This window comes from Chiloscyllium punctatum, chromosome 1 (genome assembly GCF_047496795.1).
Source record: "Chiloscyllium punctatum isolate Juve2018m chromosome 1, sChiPun1.3, whole genome shotgun sequence".
NCBI lineage: Eukaryota > Metazoa > Chordata > Chondrichthyes > Orectolobiformes > Hemiscylliidae > Chiloscyllium > Chiloscyllium punctatum.
Window position 1 is genome coordinate 79,032,625 of NC_092739.1, and position 19,838 is coordinate 79,052,462.

Sequence of the window (19,838 nt, forward strand, 5' to 3'; positions counted from 1 at the left end):
TGGTCAACCCCTGCGTTAGACTTGAGTTCTTGTGTTAGTCACAATGATCAAAGGGGCTGCATTATGTTCATGCAGATGTTATGAACGATTGGAGTTTCAGCTTGCTAGTTAAGCCATTTCATTGCTTATGGAAAGTAAATATTAATCTGGGGAGTTTGTCTAATAATCCTTCAACCTTAGGTGAAACATACGGATGCCAGTGGTACTGCTCATGATACTACTGATCAGTCGAATTTATTTTGAAATTTGTTCATGGGTTATGGGTAACACTGCCAAGGCCAGTGTTTATTGCACTTTCCCAGTTTTCTTTGAGAAGGTGATGATGAGCCACTGCCTTGAACGCCTGCAGTCCATGTGACGAAGTTACACCCACAGTGATAATGGGAAATAAATAATACAAGGATTTTGATCGAGTGATAATGAAGGATGAGCGATATAGTTTTCAGAACTTGGAGGTAATGTTTTTCTGAAATGGCTTGATGTTCTAGGCTGTAGACATTGCAAGTTGGGAAGAGCTGACAAAGCTCCTTTGGTTAGTTATTACGGTGTAAAAGGTATACACTGCACTTTTTTCCTTAATGCAGTCCAGACAAAAGAGTTACTTCATTTCAGCTTTCTTGACTGCTTTTTAAACAGCATTCACCCAGGCAAATGTAGAATATCCATCACATTCCTCATGCCTTATAGATGGTTGAAAGGCTTACAGGAATCAAGAGCTGAGTAACTGACTACAGAATTACTAACTTCTGACCTGCTATTTTTACAGGATATACATGCAGATGGTTCAATTTAATTTCTAGTCTATGGTGATGTTCAAGATATTAACACTGTTACTATTGACTGTCACGAAAAGATGCTTAATTTTTCTCCTATTGGAATTTTGTTGCCTGCTACTTATGCAGCATGAATGTGATTTCATATGCCAGTTTAAGCCCGAATGTTATTAGACCTTCTGTATGCATGCACAGTGTGTTCATTATTTGGGCAGTACAATTGATACCAAATATTGTGCAGTCATCATCAAATATGCCTCTGGGCATTATCATGTTGGGAAGGTCACTACTTGAAACAGCTGAAAAGAGTCAGGCCTAACTCATTGTCCTGAAGGATTCCTGCAGCAACGCCGCTGGAACTAAGATGATCGGCCTTCACAAACCACAACCATCTGCTCATTAAATATTCCTTATAATTCACAAACACTTTGGTTACTACAATCAGTTGTATGCTGAGTTTGCCCTCTGGCCTAATTTAGATGATCTGGGGGGGTATACTAAGAAGCCATTCCTATTGCTATTCTTGAAATCATATCATGATTCCACTTTCGCAGCTTTGGGTTTGCATGTGCTATTTTTGCAGCTGAAATCCAGTATTTCACCTGCATGAAGTAGTACTTTTCAGCTATAATGTGAATTCAGTCCGTTCTTGAAAAATGCTTTATTACTCCACATAGATAATTTCTGCAACGTTTTTCAACACTGATACCCTGCATTCTTCATTCACAGCACTTTGCAAAAGCACCTGATGTGTTTTCCATATCCTTGGCTGTAACCAGCTCATAGCACTACAAAAATATGAACTAGACTCTAGCTTCGTAAGCTACCCTTTTCACATATCATAATATATTTCTGTTCTCCAGAATGGTATTCATTCATTCTCTGGAATGAGGTTGAATGGATGGTATGGCAGGTAAGAAAAGGGAAAGCCTAAGGTTTATGCTAATTGTTCCTGAAAAATCAACGATGAAGGCGGGATGGAGAAAAGTTGGTGAAAGAACTTCATTGTGTTATCCAACCATTCTGGACAAAGAAAAAAAGTCTTAGTTGGGAAACTAACAATAATTCCCTTATGCAAGCAGAACCAGAAAGGAATGTAAGAATGCAAGTGTCAATGTGCCAAAGAAGGTGTTTACTATCGTATTCCTGAATTCGATCCAGAGACCTCTGTGGAAATCTGATGGAAAGTTAGTGTAGCTCCTGAAAATCATGTAAGCTTTGACTAGATCTTCAAGCCAAGAAAAATGACTGAAAAATGCTGTAATATCTTTACAAATTGGTTAAAGTGTTAAAATGTATGTAGGACTGCCACTCGCATAGCCAGTTATACCAATATAAACTCTTGTTTCATAACCAACTGCCAAAGATCTAAGGGATAAACTCCTAATTTTGACCATGTCTGTGGCAAGATATTTTAGATCAGTCTGAATGGAGCACTCCATTGACCTCCAGTCAGAGGTGGAGGCAGATAGGGGCACCAACTATTACTGGTTTCATGTGACTACAATATAATCAATCAAAGCAAAGTTCAAAGCTACCCGTTCTTTTCCTCCAGAATAACTTTTTAACTGGACATGTTGAACTGAATATAATCACTTTGATGGACTTCAAGGGCCTCTTGTAATTCACATGAAATATTGTGGTTTGTATCCCCTAATCAAATTATGAGTAAACTTTTACTTTTGATTTGAGGAAAATGTCACTGTTTGCAATAGAAGATAGTTATGTGCCTGTGCTTTCAGAAATCATTAAAGATGTTAAGAAAGGAAAAACCATGTCAAACGATCTCCGTAAATATGAGAGGCACAGATGGCAAGAGTATGGTTTCAGATTTGCATGCTCCGTTGAGACTGGCTGTTTGCAACCGTACTGTAACCAATTTAAGATGACCACAATTCTGGCAAGCATAAAGAAAATTTTAAAATATAAGGTCTCATAATATGCAACAGGATAGAACTCTGTCACAGTGCTGTTTGAACTTTCATACTGACGTGGATGTTTGAAGAATGCTGAAAATAATTATGGATCCATGGATATAAACGTAGAAAATAGGGGCAGAAGTAGGACATTCAGCTCTTCAAGCCTGATGTGCAGTTCAATATGATCTGTTCCCGCTTTGTCCCTATATCTTTGATCCCTTTAACCCGAAGAACTATGTCTAACTCTGTCTTGAAAATATTCAACATGTGATAACCAACTGGTCTCAGGATAGGATTTCTGATCTAAAGATGCCTTGATTCTGTTGGAGTCCTGATACAAACCACATATAAATGTTTCATAGAATTATAGAATTTTATAGTACTGAAAGAGGCCATCAGCCCATCATGTCTGTTCGGGCATCCCAAAAGAGCTACCCAGCCAGTCCCATTGTCCAGCCCTATCTCTGTAGTCCTTTAAATTAATCACTTTCAACTACATATCCAGTTCTCGTTTAAAACCTCCTGTGGACTACGCTTCCACCAATTCCACTGTCAAAATTGTTCATAATTTTGAGCACCTCAATAATGTCATCTCATAATTTTGTGTTGTCCGAGGAGAATAGACCGAATTTCTCAAACCATTCCTTTGATCTAAAATTCCTTATTCCTGGTATCATTCTCGTAAATTTCCTTTACACTCTGCGTTAGAGCTTTAATATCTTTCCTTCAATATGGTGCCTAGAATTGAACACAATACTGGTGTTCTGTTCAATGATTAGTAGAGGTGTAGCATCACTTCCTTACTTTGATCCTCTGTGCATCTAATATAAACCAAAGGATCCTACAAGCTTTCTTAATAACTCTTTCAACTTCAGAGAATTATGTACTTGAACCCTGAAGTCTCTCTGCTCCTATGCTCCTCTCAAAATTGTACCATTTAGCCTGTATACAGTACCTCACATTTCTCTACATTGAACTTCATTTGCTAGGTGTCTGCATATTTGGTCAGGTTGTCAATGTCCCTCTGAAGTCACTCAGCATCATCCTAACAATTCACTATTCTCCCTAGTTTAGTATCTTTTGCATATTTAAAGATTTTGTCCTCAACGCTCAAGTTGTTGTTATTAATCAGAAAAGGCAAGGGTCCGAGCACTGATCTCTGGGGAACACCACTTTCAATTCATCTCCAGCCTGAGAAATGGCCATCTATACCTACCCTCGCTTTCCTACCTTGTAACCAACTTCTAATCCATGCTGCCACGGACCCGTCAGTCCCAAACATTTCTAATTTACAAACCAACCTGCCATGTGGCAAAATATCAATTACTTTCTGAAAGGCCAATATCCACAGCATTACCCTCATCCACTGCGTGTCATCTCATCAGAGAACTCAATTAAATTTGTCACACATGATCTGCTGTTGACAAAGTTATGTTGACTGTTTAGTAATAACTTATTTTTCTTTAAATGTGTATTTATTTTATCCTATCTTATGGCTTCCATCAGTTTTCCCACTATTGGTGTCAAGTTGGCGTGTCTGTATTTTCCTGAGTTATCCTTTTTACCCTTTTATGAAACAACAGCATCAGATTTACAATGCTCCACTCCCCCGTGATTTTCTCTCTTAACTGTCAGCAATCTGGAATGTATCCCATCTAGGCATGGCAACTTTTCTACCTGGTGTGTTACCAGCCTTTCCAGCCCCTCTTCTTTATCTACCATTATACTGTTCATTTCCCACGTTTTAAATGACCATCTTCTAATTGTTATTGCAATTGAATTTCTTGTTGCATGTCCATTGGAGAATGGAGAGGGTGGTTTCTCACTGAACCCACATCACGTACACTAAATTCCACCCATTAATTCTGTTTCCCACTCCTGATAATCATAGAATCTTGACAGTGTGGGACAGGCCATTTGGCCCATTGAGTCCACCCCATCCCACCGAAGAACACCCTACCCAGGCCCAATCCCATCTCTATAACCCTACATTTCCCATGGCTAATCCATCTAGCCTGCACATCGCCAGACACAATGGTCAATTTAGCATGACCATCCACCTAACCTGCACATCTTTGGACTGTTGAAGGAAACTGGAGCACTCAGAGGAAACCCAAGCAGACACAGGGAGAATGTGCATACCCCACAAAGACATTCACCCGAGGCTGGAATTGACCCGGGTCCCTAGTGCTGTGAGGCATCAATGTTGCTATATTGCTGTTGTGTTGAGTATTCCCAGTATTTTCTTTTGTTCTGGAAACTAAACTGCAGTTTTAAAGTTGCTGTAGAAACAGTGAGATCTGGTCATGTGTGTGCACAGGTCTTTGAAGGTGGACACTTACGTCTGATAAGTGTGTCATTAGCGAGGTCGTAGATTTAAAATAATTTACTGAAACAGATAGAAAATGGAAATTTTTTTTATAAAGAGGATTGTTGAAGATGTGGAATATACTACGTGAAAGAATTGTGAAAGCAAATTCTGACGGCAATTGGACTTGCTTTTAAAGAGGGCTAACTTGGGAATTATAGAGAAAAACACTAGAGTGTGATACTAAATATTTCTTTCAAACTACAGGCATGGGCATGACAGGCTGAATGGCCTCTTTCTGCTGTATTATTCTTGTCGATTTCGAAGCTACTTGAATGCTGCCTGAACTGCTGTGCTCTTCCAGCACCACTAATCCAGAATCTGGTTTCCAGCATCTGCAGTCATTGTTTTTACTATTAAAAAGGTCAATGAAATCCTTGACTTTCTTAGCAGCAATATAAAAAAGAAAAGTAAGGAATTTTTGTTAAATAATGCAGTGAGCCCTGCTTCCGCCAGATTATTATGGTCTGTTTGGAAGAATGGCTGTTTAGAGAGTAAAGAAGAGATTTACCAGAATTGCCCCAAGGATAAAAGACTTTCAGTACCAGCAGGGACAGTTCTTCATGGGGCAGAGAAAGATGAGAGATTTAGTTCAAAATCAGTAACAGATTTGTTAAGGTATAAAAGTGAGAGAAATTATTTAAAGTGATGCTACTGTGAGTATCCAGAGAACACAGATTTACAACTATTAGTGAAAGAATCATCTGGACCAGGTGATTAATTATAAGCATATAGCTAGCCATCCTAGCATAATTCTGTCTTCAATTTTCACTCCAGTCATTACCTCTGCCAGTATTTTGTCCAATTTTTCTTGAGTTTTTGTGGCATAGAAGGAGGCTGTTCAACTTATTGAGTCATGTTGCCTCTCTAATCTTGATGCAAGGTACTAGCATGGATAGACTACTGGCTATCTGGCAGAAAGCAGAGAGTGGGGATAAAAGGGTCCTTCTCAGGATGGAAGCCAGTAATTAGTGGTGTTCCACAAGGGTCAGTGTTGGGATCACAACTTTTTGCTTTTTACATTAACAATCTAGATGGACGAACTGAGGACATTCTGGCTAAGTTTGCAGATGATACAAAGATTGGTAGAGGGACAGGTAGCATTGAGGAGGTGGGGAGGCTGCTGAAAGATTTAGACAGGTCATGAGAGTGAACAAAGAAGTGGCAGATGGAATACAGTGGCAGAATAGGAAGGTGTGAGGTCATGCAATTTGGTAGGAATAATAGAGGCATGGACTATTTCCTAAAGTTTAGAAAATTCAGAAATCTGAAGTGCAAAGGGATGTGGGAGTCCTAGTCCAGGATTCTCTTCAGATAAACTTGCAAGTTGAGTTGGTAGTTAAGAAGGTAAACACAACATTGGCATTTATTTTGAGAGGTCTAGAATATAAAAGCAGGGATGTACTTCTGGGGCTTTATAAAGCTCTGGTCAGACCACATTTAGAGTACTGTGTGCAATTTTGGGTCCCATACCTCAGGAAGGATGTACTGGAGCAGGTCCAGAAGAGGTTCACAAAAATGATCCCAAGAATGAAAGGCTTAACAGATGAGGAACGTTTGAGGACTCTGGGTCAAACTCGATGGAAATTAGAAGGATGAGGAGGGACCTGATTAAGCTGACAGAATACTGAATGGCCTGGACAGAGTGGACATTAGGAAGATGTTGAAATTGGTAAGAGACAGTAGGACCCGAAGGTACAGCCTTAGAGTAAAGGAAAGAACCTTTATAACAGAGATAAAGAGAAAAATCTTTAGCTAGAGAGTGGTGAGTCTGTGGAATTCATTGCCACGGAAGGCTGTGGAGGCCAGGTCATTGAGTATATTTAAGATTGAGATAGATAAGTTCTTGATTATCAAGAGGATCTAAGGTTATGGGGAGAAAACGGGAGAATGTGGTTGAGAAACTTATCAGCCACAATCGAGTGGCGGAGCAGTCTCAATGAGCTGAATGGCCTAATTTCTGCTCCTATGTCTTATGGTTTTATAAGTGGTAGATCGTGACACTGGACAGAATTTAAAAACAAAGAATGACCAAAGAAACGAGGTCAGGAGGGCCAGGGAGGAAGCTAATTAGAGATAATAAAAACTTAACATTTGCTCTTTAGAAATACAAAGAAAAGAAAACAAAATATGTGTTGGTAGACATATTGAGCAGAGATTTGATAATAGACAATAGGTGCAGGTGTAGGCCATTCTGCCCTTCGAGCCTGCACCACCATTCAATATGATCGTGGCTGATCATCCTTAATCAGTATCCTGTTCCTGCTTTATCTCCATAACCCTTGATTCCACTATCCTTGAGAGGTCTATCCAACTCTTTCTTAAACGAATCCAGAGACTGGGCCTCCACTGCCCTCTGGGGCAGAGCATTCCACACAGCCACCACTCTCTGGGTGAAGAAGTTTCTTCAGTTTCCAGTTCACAAATAACATTCCAGATATCTTGCATATCAAGAGGGGAAATTGAGGTAGGAACTTAAAATAAATACAATAAACAGGGAGAGGGTAACGTCGAAACTGAATGAGGCAACATGACTAAACGGTCTACTTTGACTCTCATGTCTAAGGATATTTTTGAAATCATTTTTATTCCATTACCTTTCCAGACAATAACCCCGTCCCCCTTAGGCATGCCTTTCTTTTCTAGTAGAATCCACCCCTTCTCTTGCTACCCACTTGCTAGTTAAATGCCAAGAGGAAACCTTTGAGTAATCTTACAACTATCTGTTAGCATAAAAGATTTTAAGAATTACAGGTTAAATATATTAAGTAAAAGGTTCAGAGATTTCAAATTGTTTTCATTGGAGGAAAGAGGACTAAAGAGAGACCGATGCAAAATTTTAAAATTATCACTATGGTTGCAATTCCAAAGTCTGACATACAGAAGCAACAAAAATAATTAATTGTTATTGATGAAAGATTATTCCATGTGTTCATAAGCTCTTCTAATCTTCAGTCTTATTCAATTCTTAATCTTATTTTTAAAACTAACCCTGAATATTGTATATCTTCTTTGAAATTGAAGTATTATAAGAAATAGTGGTAGCCTCCATGATGTCTGGCTGGTTTTAAGCTGCTGGTGCCATTGAAGTGTCATGACCAAGGAGAGAGGTTATCTAGAAGTAATTTCTGCATGAAATTCATTCAGAAATATAGTTGAAGCCTTGCAGACTGTCTTCAGAAAACAGATTATTTAAAGGTACAGGTATTTTTAACCTTACTGGGAAGGATATTTGATGAAATAAAAACAGAACATTATGGAGAAAGCCAGCATGTCTAACAGCATCTGTGCAGAGAAGAATAGAGTTAATGTTTCAAGTCCAATATGACTTCTTCAATCATGAAGAGTCACATCAGATTTGAAAAGCTGTCTCTGTTTCTGTCTCCACAGACAATGCTGAATTTCTCCCACACGTTCTCGTTTGTTTCAGATTTACAGCGTCTCTAGAATTTTGCTTTTATTAGAATATTTGATGAGCTGATCTTACTCAATGAAATCTGCTCGAAGAATTTTGGCAAAGGGAAAAATTCGACGTGGGAGACCATTCTTTATGTCAGTATTACTGATGGTGGAGTTCAGGGAAACCTCTCAGAAGCTGAATAGTTTCCTCTTGAAATCATTTGTACCCTTCTCCACAAAAAGGTTTAACAGAAGCTGATCTATGTATATGTTGAAGAAATTCCCCAGACTCTGGCCTTGAGCATTGACAAACTTTATTGCATGATATCATAGGGAGCACAACGTTCCTTAGCATACTCAGGTGCATCTCCAAAGCGCTTCCTGATCACTCCAATTTTATATAGTACAAAAGATGCCGAACTGACAGTTTCTCAGGACTGTACATAACGAGCTATTATTCTGAGACCTCAAGTCAATGCACACTCCATTTACTGTATTCACCTATTGATAATGTTTGGCTGAGTCGTGCTTTCTACAGAGAAACAGTTCATGTGGTATGTGGGGAAAAGCATACATTATGTGGTTGTTACAGAATGTTTTAGCAGGCTACAGCCACCCAGAGCAAGAGATAAGCCAGGCGAGAGCAACACCATGACAGACCAAAATCTCTGCAAATGAGCAATCCAGCAAAAACAGCTTCCGCATTCCCCCATTTTTGATCATAAGATCAAAGCAGCAGGTCAGAATTTCCTGCAAAAGGGAGAATGTAACTGGAGCCTGTGGGGGTTTATCCAGTGGTGGAGGCTCAGATTCATTGGGGTACTCAGCTTTATCAGGGTGAGGGATTTCAGTGAGGGGGATCTTGACCAACTGGGAAGTTAATGGGACTGAGCTAGTAATAGCAAGGCAAAGCGTGCTCAACACTGTATAAGACAGATAATAAGAACTGAAACAATAATGAAAATGACAAGTATAAGAAGGCCCTGCAAGAGGGCCTTTCCAAGGGACCAAACCATCCACCCATCCAGCTCTGCAGATCCCATGGAGAGCTGGTGTCACGAAGCTTGGAGGCAGACTTTTGAATGTGATCGGCAAGGTTGGTAATGTTCTCACTGGAGTTGGGAATATAGGTGCAACATTCAGAGTCAATGAGGGCACAAGTGCCCCTATTCTCAGCTAGTAGATAATTTAAGGCGAATCTGTTTTGTAGGGCGACTGTATGAATGGTGACCACCTCTGCACTAAGTTGATTAAGGGTTGTCGCTGTGTCATTCGCTATTTCCTCAAGAACTGAGGACAGTTTTCTGATCTCTGTTGCCAGTAGAGTGGTCCCAGAAGAGCGGAAGAGAATGGCAAAAAGCTGCCTAGTTATAGCTCCCTTTGCGAGGCCAAGGCTGTTGGAACGAGGAGGAATGTGAGTGGTATATAAAGGGGACCACATACACTAGAGAGCAACTACAGGCCAGGAGAATTGCAGCCAGGGGTAGGCTTTGTGGCAGCAAATGAAATAGGTGCCATTATAAGTTCTCAAGTAATTGGTCTGAGTTCCAGTTTAAAGAGTTGCGAACGTGGCAGTTGTAGTAGTCTTGCAGGGAACTTCAAGGTTCAGGATACTCCCAGTGGAAGTGGATTGGCATGTGGACTGGGTAAGGAGCTGGGAATGGACACATTTACTGGTTCCAGCATTCCACCATGACGTGTGGTTGCTTTTAAAGCAGATGGTTCCCATGGGTGTACCCTTTCCTGTGTGGTATTAGTGAGGAACAGAGCTGGGGGTGTTTGCGAGAGGCTGTACTGAGGTTGGAACCAACTCTTATATTTTTCCATATTATAACATGCAGACTCCCAAATGAACTTATCATTAGTAGAATAATTGGTCCCATCAGGGCTCCATAAAAGTCGTGAGACTCTCAGTCAAACCTGCCTCCCCTCTCTCCTTGCCCCCCCACCACCACCATCACATGAACATAACGGAGGACCTGTTTGTTCCAACCACCATACAGCTGTTTTGGATTCATTAAATGGAATGGGTCTCAGGAGGATTCCTCCCTTAGAGTGTATGGGGATATGGGCGCATACCCAGCAGCTAGAGTGGTGAACCTTCTGTGCGTAAATGTAAGTCATGTAAAGAAAAGTGTTGACATGCAACTCCCTTGTGACAGAGTTCATCATCCATTTTCCCTGTTCCCCTCATGCCTAGTCAGTATGAACAAGGCAATGAGGAGTACAGAGACTGAAGTGGCAATCAGTCTCCACATATTACACCTGACAGGCGAGCTGATGCCTCTGGTGGTTTCTGCTCCTCTCTCTCCGGGGAAGGCAGCGGGTTCTGTGTGTCCACTCGGGTCTTCCCTGAACCTTGACAGCTGTCTGGGTTACCAGGAGGACAAGGTACAGGCTTTTCCACCTAGGAGATATCCAATAATTTTTATCATGAGATAGTCCCCAGGTTGGAAGGGATACATTGGGTCATTGTTAAATGAGGGAATGGCTCCCTTTACCTGATAATGGTTACGGGTAATCATCTTACAGAGTGCTTTGACATAATCCAGAAGAGCTTCCTGTGTCAAGACGCATGGCATAACCACAGGAAATTTAGGAAGTATTTCTCCTGTGGGCATTGATCTTTCCATCAGGATCTCAAATGGGGTAAGTCCTTTGGTTCTGTTGGCCTGGTTTCTGATGGTGGGGCTTCTGGCCAAGGCAGGTTTGTGTCCTGTGTGATTTTTGTCAGGGTGGTTTTAAGGGTACCATTCATCCATTCCACCATGGCTGAGGACTCGGGCTGATAGGGAATAGGATATTTCTAGTGCTTTACCAACATTTTCTGTGACTGTTGCAGTAAAGGGAGTCTCTCTGTCACTGTCAATGCTCCTTGGAATTCCAAACCTTGAGATCACATCCTTCATGAGGCATTTGACCACTGTTCTGGCATGGTCTTTCCTTGAGGGGAAGGCCTCTACCCATTTCAACAGCATGCCGACAACTCCCAACCTGTACTTAAAACACTGTTTAGCTGGCACGTGGACAAAATCAATCTGTAAATGATTAAAGGGTCCAACTGGGACTGACAGATTATCATACTTGGCTAAAGGTTTAGCATTATTATTTTGTAGAGATATTAGACATTTTGATATTAGTGCTTGTGCTGCTGCTGCAAAGCTTGCTGCGTACCAAGTTTGTCGTACTGTATGTATCTACCCTCCTTTTCCTACGTGGCTGACCCCATGGGCAGCCAGTGCAAGAACATGCAAGTAGGCTTTAGGGCAAATGAACCTTCTGTCAGGGTGCATCATTAGCCCTAAAGAGGATTCCTTAGCTCCTATGTGCTTCCAGCTGTCTTTCTCGGCTTGTGGAGTGTGTGGCTCATATTCCCTCTACTAGATCTAAAACCTTTGCTGCTTCCCCTGTCTTTGGAGCTTGTAGAACTCATACAGTGGCAGCTAATGCTGCTCGTCTAGCAGCTTGGTCAGTGCAAGCCTTTCCTCGGACGATTCTGTATCGGGTGGTATGGGTGGCGTACTTTATCACAGCTACGGCAGACAGGAGCACAATAGTCTGTAAAAGATTGTTGATGAGCAGAGAATGCTGCAAGGGCATATTGGATTAGATTAGATTAGATTTCTTACAGTATGGAAGCAGGTCCTTTGGCCCAACAAGTCCACACCGACCATCCGAAGAGTAACCCACTGACACGCATTCCCCTACCCTATATATATCCCTGACTAATGCACCTATCACTATGGGCAATTTAGCATGGCCACATCACCTGACTTGCACCTCTTTGGATTGTGGGGGTAAACTGGTGCACCCAGAGGAAACCCATGCAGACACAGGGACAATGTGCGAACTCCACAAAGACAGTCGCCCGAAGTGGGAATCGAAGCCTGGTCCCTGGTGCTGTGAGGCAGGGCCTTGCAGAAGTGGTAATAAATCCTCTGTGTCTCCACAGGGTTTCAAATCCTGTGCCACTCCAAAAACATATCTGGAGTCAGTGTAGATGTTAACAGACATTTTGCCAGCAAGTATACAGGCTCTTGTAAGGGCACACAGTTTGGCTGCCTGTGCAGAAGATCCTTCCATCCGCGCAGTGGATTCAAGGGTTTCACAAGATGTACGTATGACATAGCCAGCTAGCATTTGATGATCTGAGGGTCGAAAAGAGGAGTCGTCTGTGAAAAGGATCATGTCTGGGTTGTCTAACAGAGTTTCGGGGAAGTCAACCTCTTGGACGACATGCAGATAATCGTGGTCCTCTGACAGGAAATGTGAGGCAAAACTTTTTCACCCTGAAGGTGATGGGAATCTGGGACTCAATGTCTGTGAGAGTGATAGAGGCAGAAACCTTCTTAATATTTAAGAAGTAATTAGATGTGTATTTGTGATGACGAGGCATATAAGGTTTATAAGGCAAATGCTGGAAAATCGGATTAGTGTAGTTAAATCGTTGTTTTTGATTGGCACGAACATGATGGGCTGAAGGGCCTTTCTGTATTATTCATTTCCATGATACTAACTTATCCATATCTCTTGGGAGACTCTTTGCTTCCTTCACAAGTATACCACATCTGCAAATCACTTTTATTCATATTATTTGTAACTTGCTCAAAGAACTCCAATAAATTAGTTAAATATGGTTTCCCTCTTCACATGTTTGAGTTTAGTTTAGATTGCTACCTTCCCCTACCCTCCTCTCTGACCTATCACCTCTATCCCCATCCCCATTCACCTATTGTGCTCTCCCTGCCTCCACTCCTGATGAAAGGCTTTTGCCCGAAACATCGATTTTCCTGCTCCTCGGATGCTGCCTGACCTGCTAAGCTTTTCCAGCACCACTCTAATCTAAACTCTGGTTTCCAGCATCTGCAGTCCTCACTTCTGTCTACATTACATGTTGACTCTGCCTGATCACATTAAGATTTTCTAAGTGCCCTTGTGAACATCCATAATCGTAGATATTTTGCAAGATTGATTTTAGACTAACTGTAGCTTCCTGCCTTCTTTAATGTAGGAGCTGCAGTCGCGATTTTCCAGTCTGGCAGGACTTTTCCAGAATTTAGAGAATTTTGGAAAGTTAAAAGCATTGCATCTTTTCTTTTCACTATCATTTCTTTTATAAACCTAGGATGTAGGCTATCCCAACCAGGGAACATGTCAACCTTTAGTTTCGACGTTACCCCTCTCCCTGTTTATTGTATTTATTTTAAGTTCCTACCTCAATTTCCCCTCTTGATATGCAAGATATCTGGAATGTTATTTGTGAACTGGAAAGTGAAGACAGACATCAAATCTCTGCTCAACACGTCTACCAATTTATCATTTCCCAAAATTAATTCTCCAAATGTATTTTCTTTTCTTTGTATTTCTAAAGAGCAAATGTTAAGTTTTTATTATCTCTAATTAGCTTCCTCCCTGACCCTCCTGACCTCGTTTCTTTGGTCATTCTTTGTTTTTAAATTCTGTCCAGTGTCACGATCTACCACTTATAAAACCATAAGACATAGGAGCAGAAATTAGGCCATTCAGCTCATTGAGACTGCTCCGCCACTCGATTGTGGCTGATAAGTTTCTCAACCACATTCTCCCGTTTTCTCCCCATAACCTTTGACCCTCTTGATAATCAAGAACTTATCTATCTCAATCTTAAATATACTCAATGACCTGGCCTCCACAGCCTTCCGTGACAATGAATTCCATAGACTCACCACTCTCTAGCTAAAGATTTTTCTCTTTATCTCTGTTATAAAGGTTCTTTCCTTTACTCTAAGGCTGTACCTTCGGGTCCTACTGTCTCTTACCAATTTCAACATCTTCCTAATGTCCACTCTGTCCAGGCCATTCAGTATTCTGTCAGCTTAATCAGGTCCCTCCTCATCCTTCTAATTTCCATCGAGTTTGACCCAGAGTCCTCAAACGTTCCTCATCTGTTAAGCCTTTCACTCTTGGGATCATTTTTGTGAACCTCTTCTGGACCTGCTCCAGTACATCCTTCCTGAGGTATGGGACCCAAAATTGCACACAGTACTCTAAATGTGGTCTGACCAGAGCTTTATAAAGCCCCAGAAGTACATCCCTGCTTTTATATTCTAGACCTCTCAAAATAAATGCCAATGTTGTGTTTACCTTCTTAACTACCAACTCAACTTGCAAGTTTATCTGAAGAGAATCCTGGACTAGGACTCCCATGTCCCTTTGCACTTCAGATTTCTGAATTTTCTAAACTTTAGGAAATAGTCCATGCCTCTATTATTCCTACCTAATTGCATGATCTCACACCTTCCTATTCTGCCACTATATTCCATCTGCCACTTCTTTGTTCACTCTCATGACCTGTCTAAATCTTTCAGCAGCCTCCCCACCTCCTCAATGCTACCTGTCCCTCTACCAATCTTTGTATCATCTGCAAACTTAGCCAGAATGTCCTCAGTTCCTTCATCTAGATTGTTAATGTAAAAAGTAAAAGGTTGTGATCCCAACTCTGACCCTTGTGGAACACCACTAATTACTGGCTTCCATCCTGAGAAGGACCCTTTTATCCCCACTCTCTGCTTTCTGCCAGATAGCCAGTAGTCTCTATGCTAGTACCTTTCATCTAACAACATGCAGCCTCCTGTGCAGCATTTTATCAAAGGCCTTCAGGAGGTCCAGGTAGATAACATCCATTGGCACTCCTTGGTCTAATCTGCTCATTACCTCCACAAAGAATTCTAACAGATTTGTCAGGCACGGCCTCTTGATGAAACTATGCTGACTTTACCCTATTTTATCATGCACTTCCAATACAGAGGAACCTTGAATATCCACCATTCGATTATCCGAATATCGGATTATCCGGCAAGATTGCAAGGTCCCGCTACTTGGCTAAAACATGTTATCTGGTATTCGATTCTCTGGAATTCGATTAACCGAACTCCCCACCCGTGTCCATAAAATAATCAAGGTTCCTCTTTCTATAGAAATCTCATCCCTCACATTAGACTCAAAAATCTTGCCAACGACCAAAGTCAGGCTAATGACCTATAATTTCCTGTCTTTTGACTTCTCCCTTAGTAAACAAGTAGGTCACAAGTAGTCTTCTGGAACCCTCCCTTACGCCAGTGATTCCTGAAAGGTCACCACTAACGCCTCCACTATCTGTTCAGTTTTCTCCATAAGAACTCTGGGGTGTCGTCACCTTCAGACCTTTAGTTTGTCTAGCACCTTCTCCTTGGTGATGGTCGCCATCTTTGCAGACTGTACATTTTTACATACAGTTTGATACTATGCTTAACCTCCTTAGTTAGTAATGGATTATGCCTCGTTTTCACGGCATTTTTTTCCTCACTGGAATATACTTTTGCTGCAAGTTATTCTTAAATGCTTGCCACTTTCTCTGAACTTCCTTGCCTTTTAACTTAATTTTCTTTGAATTGCCTTTAATTAACTTTAAAACACTTGTCTTAGACCCACTCTTCTCACCCTGAACCTGGATGTAAAATTCAATCATGTTGTGCTCACTGCTGCCTTTACTTTGAGGTAATTCATTAATTCTGTCACATAGCATGTTATCAGATCGAAAACACCCTGCTTTCTGGTTGGTTCAAAATATGTGCTGCTCTAAGAAATTGTCTGGGCTACACCAGTGAATTCATCCTCCAGACTATCTTTGCCTATCTACTCATTCAATCTATACATAGATTAAAATGACCCACAGTTATTGCTATACCTTTATTTTGCCTTGTATCATCTCCTATATACTCCATCCTATAACATAATTACTGTTGAGGATTGTAACTTATTTCCACAAGTGATTTAATAGCCTTGCTATTTATAATCTCTACCCAAGCTTGTAGATCTTGATCTGTAGAATTAAGATCACGTGTGCCCACTATATTAATGTCATCATTAATTAATAATGATAGTCCATCACCTTTCCTAGCTTCCTAAAATGCAACTTGACAGCAACTGGATTCCAAATATTTGAAGGTACTTGCTATCAGGTTACACTTATTTATTTATGCACATAATGCGCAATGAATTTCTATTTATAGAAATTGTCGCCTTGTATCTGTTGGTGCACTCTAAGGTTTGTATGGTATATCCCTTTTTGCCACGCTGTGATCTTCATCACTCTTATTGCTACCTTCCTTTATCAACTTGTGCTGTCCTTTTAATTTAGCGCCAGGAACCCAGTTCGATTCCAGCCTCGAGTGACTGTCTATGGAGTTTACACGTTCTCCACTTGTCAGCATGAGTTTCCTCCGGGTGCTCTGGTTTCTTCCCATAGTCCAAAGGTGTACAGGTTAGGTGGATTGGCCATGTTAAATTGTCCGTCATATTCAGGAGTGTACAGACAATGTGGATTAACCATGGGAAATGCAGGGTTACAGGGATGGGGGTAGTGGGAGGGTCCAAGTGGATGCTCTTCGGTGGGTCAGTTGGACTCAATGGACCAAATGATCTGCTTCCACACTGTGGGGATTCTATCATTCTCTGAAGTATTGCCAATAGAGTATTCTTTTCTTATCTCCAAGCTGTTAAGCTTAAAACTTTGAAACCAACAGTGGAACAAATACCAATCCCATTAGAGAGCTTATGTATAGCCAGATCATAATAGGTAAACCATTGAACTTGAGAAAGAGGATCACAGCATGCAGTGAGAAGTGAATATGTTAAAATGAATAGATCAAGCATCAGCAAGCAATGCTGTAACAGACAAGGCTGTGAGTGGCACCACAGCCTTCCTCGCCAAACCAGGCAGTGGAAGATATTGGTTGACATCATATCGAGCATCAGCCATCCAAAAGGTAAACGCTCAATAAATGTTTTATTGAAGAAGCAAGTGATTGTGTTGGGCATAGTGTACACTCAACATACTGTATGGCTTACTCATTGATGTGGCACATGGATAGGCAGGATAAAAGATTTGGAGCTTGTGATACTGTGCCGTTAAGAGGGATTTGTTCTGTGCTGTTTCTCTTGCAGAGAGGTGTTATCAGTGGTGTCAGAATGTCTGTTTCAGAATAGTGGATAAACCGTTTTGAGCTGCTTATGTGGTTTTTCTTTTAATTAAGTCAAAAAATGAATGTATGGAGTCAGCCTCACACAAATCCAGGACTTTAGTTTCGCTTTAAGTTTAAGTAGGGGTTTTGGACTTGAAGAAGCTAGATTCAGCTCTCTCTGCTGCAGCTAAAAGTTTAAATTCTCTCTCTTCTGCTGGATTCAGCATTTTGGTGTTCCTTTCTCCTGGACTGGAGATAGCAAGTGAGAAAATTTGTTTTGTTGAATTTGCCTTTACCAAGGTTGTGTTTATGGGATGCTGCTTTTATTAAAACAGTTGATGATTAGGTTAAAATACACATTATTTTATTAAATATTTCAATAGAGTTAGAGTTATAACTTTTTTTGTGTGTATTTTCATTGTGTTATAAGAATAAAGTGTGTTTTGCTTAAAGCCTAGCAGTTTGACCAATTTAATCACATCTGGAACACAGAATCTTGCACTTGCCTTTAAATAAGATAAAAGTTAGGATCAAGACTATCTTCTTGATATATTTTGAGGGGGTTTGGCCTGGCCCATAACAAGTTCCAGACACGCCATGAACACATTCAGGAAAACATACTGAAACAAAGGGCACCTGAGTCAAGTTAGTCACTTAAAGATGATTCCATGAATCAGACTTACCCACACCGGCCGGATAGGAGGTGCAGGGAGAGGAGGGCCCAGGATAAGGGGGTGGTGGTCCGAGGCACTGGGGAGGGATAAATTCAAAGATAACTCATGTTTTTGGATACAGGTTGTTCTACTATAACATGCATTTCATTAATACGAATTCACTGTAATGCAATTGCCAAATTGAGCACACATGTTTATAAAATGCACACTTTTCAAACGTGTTGGCTATAATATAATTACATTACCAACGTTTTAAGCACTGTACCTAAAGCACAATTTTTTTATAATGCTTGGTTGCACAGGAACGCAACCATCTCATTATAGAAGAACTACCTGTACTTCTCATTTTCAAATGTTAAACAATAATTATCCTTACCAAGAAATGACTGCATTGTACTAATGCTTCAGGTTGCTGAATGAACACCTGGAGAAGTCTCTTGTAGACATACAGCATCGGTTGAGTGTGAAAAGCAAGGAACTTCAGACAGCTCAAGACAGAATTGACAGACAAGAGGAGAGACTCGGTAATACCAATATAACATTGCATCTACGAAGCTAAATTCTTCAGGTTCAAAATCCATTATGTCCAAACCATGCAGGTTAAATCTGGACTTTAGACATTTGTATTGTTGTTTTAAAATGTTGTAAAAACATGCAACCACTTTATTATTTGTACTATTTTGTTATTTTGCTATTTATTTGGCACATCCAACATAAAATAATGTGCAAATCACACACCCCCAACCTCCTCCCCCTTCCAAAGGCAGAATTGGAATTTTTAAGTTGTGGAGATATTAAATCAGTAGCCAATGTACAGAGTCCTAAATGAGTAGCTAAAGAGAGGCAGAGTGGCAGAGCAGTCTGGGGCATGGGATTGGAAACAGCAACCTTCATGTGAGGCTGATAGAGCTGTAAATTGGAAAGCACTGAGAACCTATCGTATTGAACATTGTGATTGACAGTGTTGTATATGACTTCATTGGTATAAAAGCAGGCAAATACAAGTGTAAAGTTATTATGTAGACTGTGGAGGTGCATTACAAGTGGTCAAACAAATTTAAAGTATATTATATTTTGTTGCTTAGGTGAGTTCAATCGACAGAATTCTAGTCTACGAGAAGAAATCAATTTATTAAAAACTACGGTATCTGCTCTAGACCAGGAGAAGGATTGCTTGCAGGATGCTGTGGATGAAAAAACCGAAAAAATTGCTACCTTAGAAGAGAACCTTGCCAATCGGGTGAATACACTAATATGACTATTCCAAAATTAAGTTAACCTTTCTGTTGTGTGTTCAGCAAACAGTAAGTAGATTATAATATCTGGCAGTTTGATATTTATTCCTGTTGGAGAATACTAGGAAATTTGACGTGGGACTCGGCACTTGAAAATCTTTGTCTATCTGCAAATGCTGCTTGTGTTGCAGAGTATTTTCAGTATTTCCTGTTTTTATTATATTGGATTTGAATTGTCTTGTGAAAAATGTTATAATTTTTGGTTTGAGAAATCTGCAGATTTTTAGCAATCTGCCTGATACCCTAATGTGAGGAGAGAAAGAATTTAATCTTAGCATTAAAAAACACGTGTGTGTGTGTGTGTGTGGTCCCCAAAGTATTATTAAATTCGTGTTGTTGCATCAACTTTTAAAATTCTGATCAAGCAATTGGTGCTACAGATGAAATGTAAACAATTATCCTAATTGGATATGTAAGGGAAAGTGGTAG

The 19,838-nt window shown here is 40.5% G+C and overlaps 1 protein-coding gene across 6 annotated transcripts in view; it reads left to right on the plus strand.

Moving 5' to 3' along the window:
• The window catches only part of cep135 (centrosomal protein 135), a 135,695-nt gene that overhangs the window by 89,048 nt on the left and 26,809 nt on the right, over window positions 1-19,838 (plus strand). For all 6 annotated transcript variants that reach the window (XM_072569596.1, XM_072569579.1, XM_072569590.1 and 3 more), the window contains 2 exons: window positions 18,523-18,638; window positions 19,200-19,354. In XM_072569596.1, the coding sequence (XP_072425697.1) occupies window positions 18,523-18,638; window positions 19,200-19,354 (271 nt within the window). The remainder of the gene's footprint in view (window positions 1-18,522; window positions 18,639-19,199; window positions 19,355-19,838) is intronic.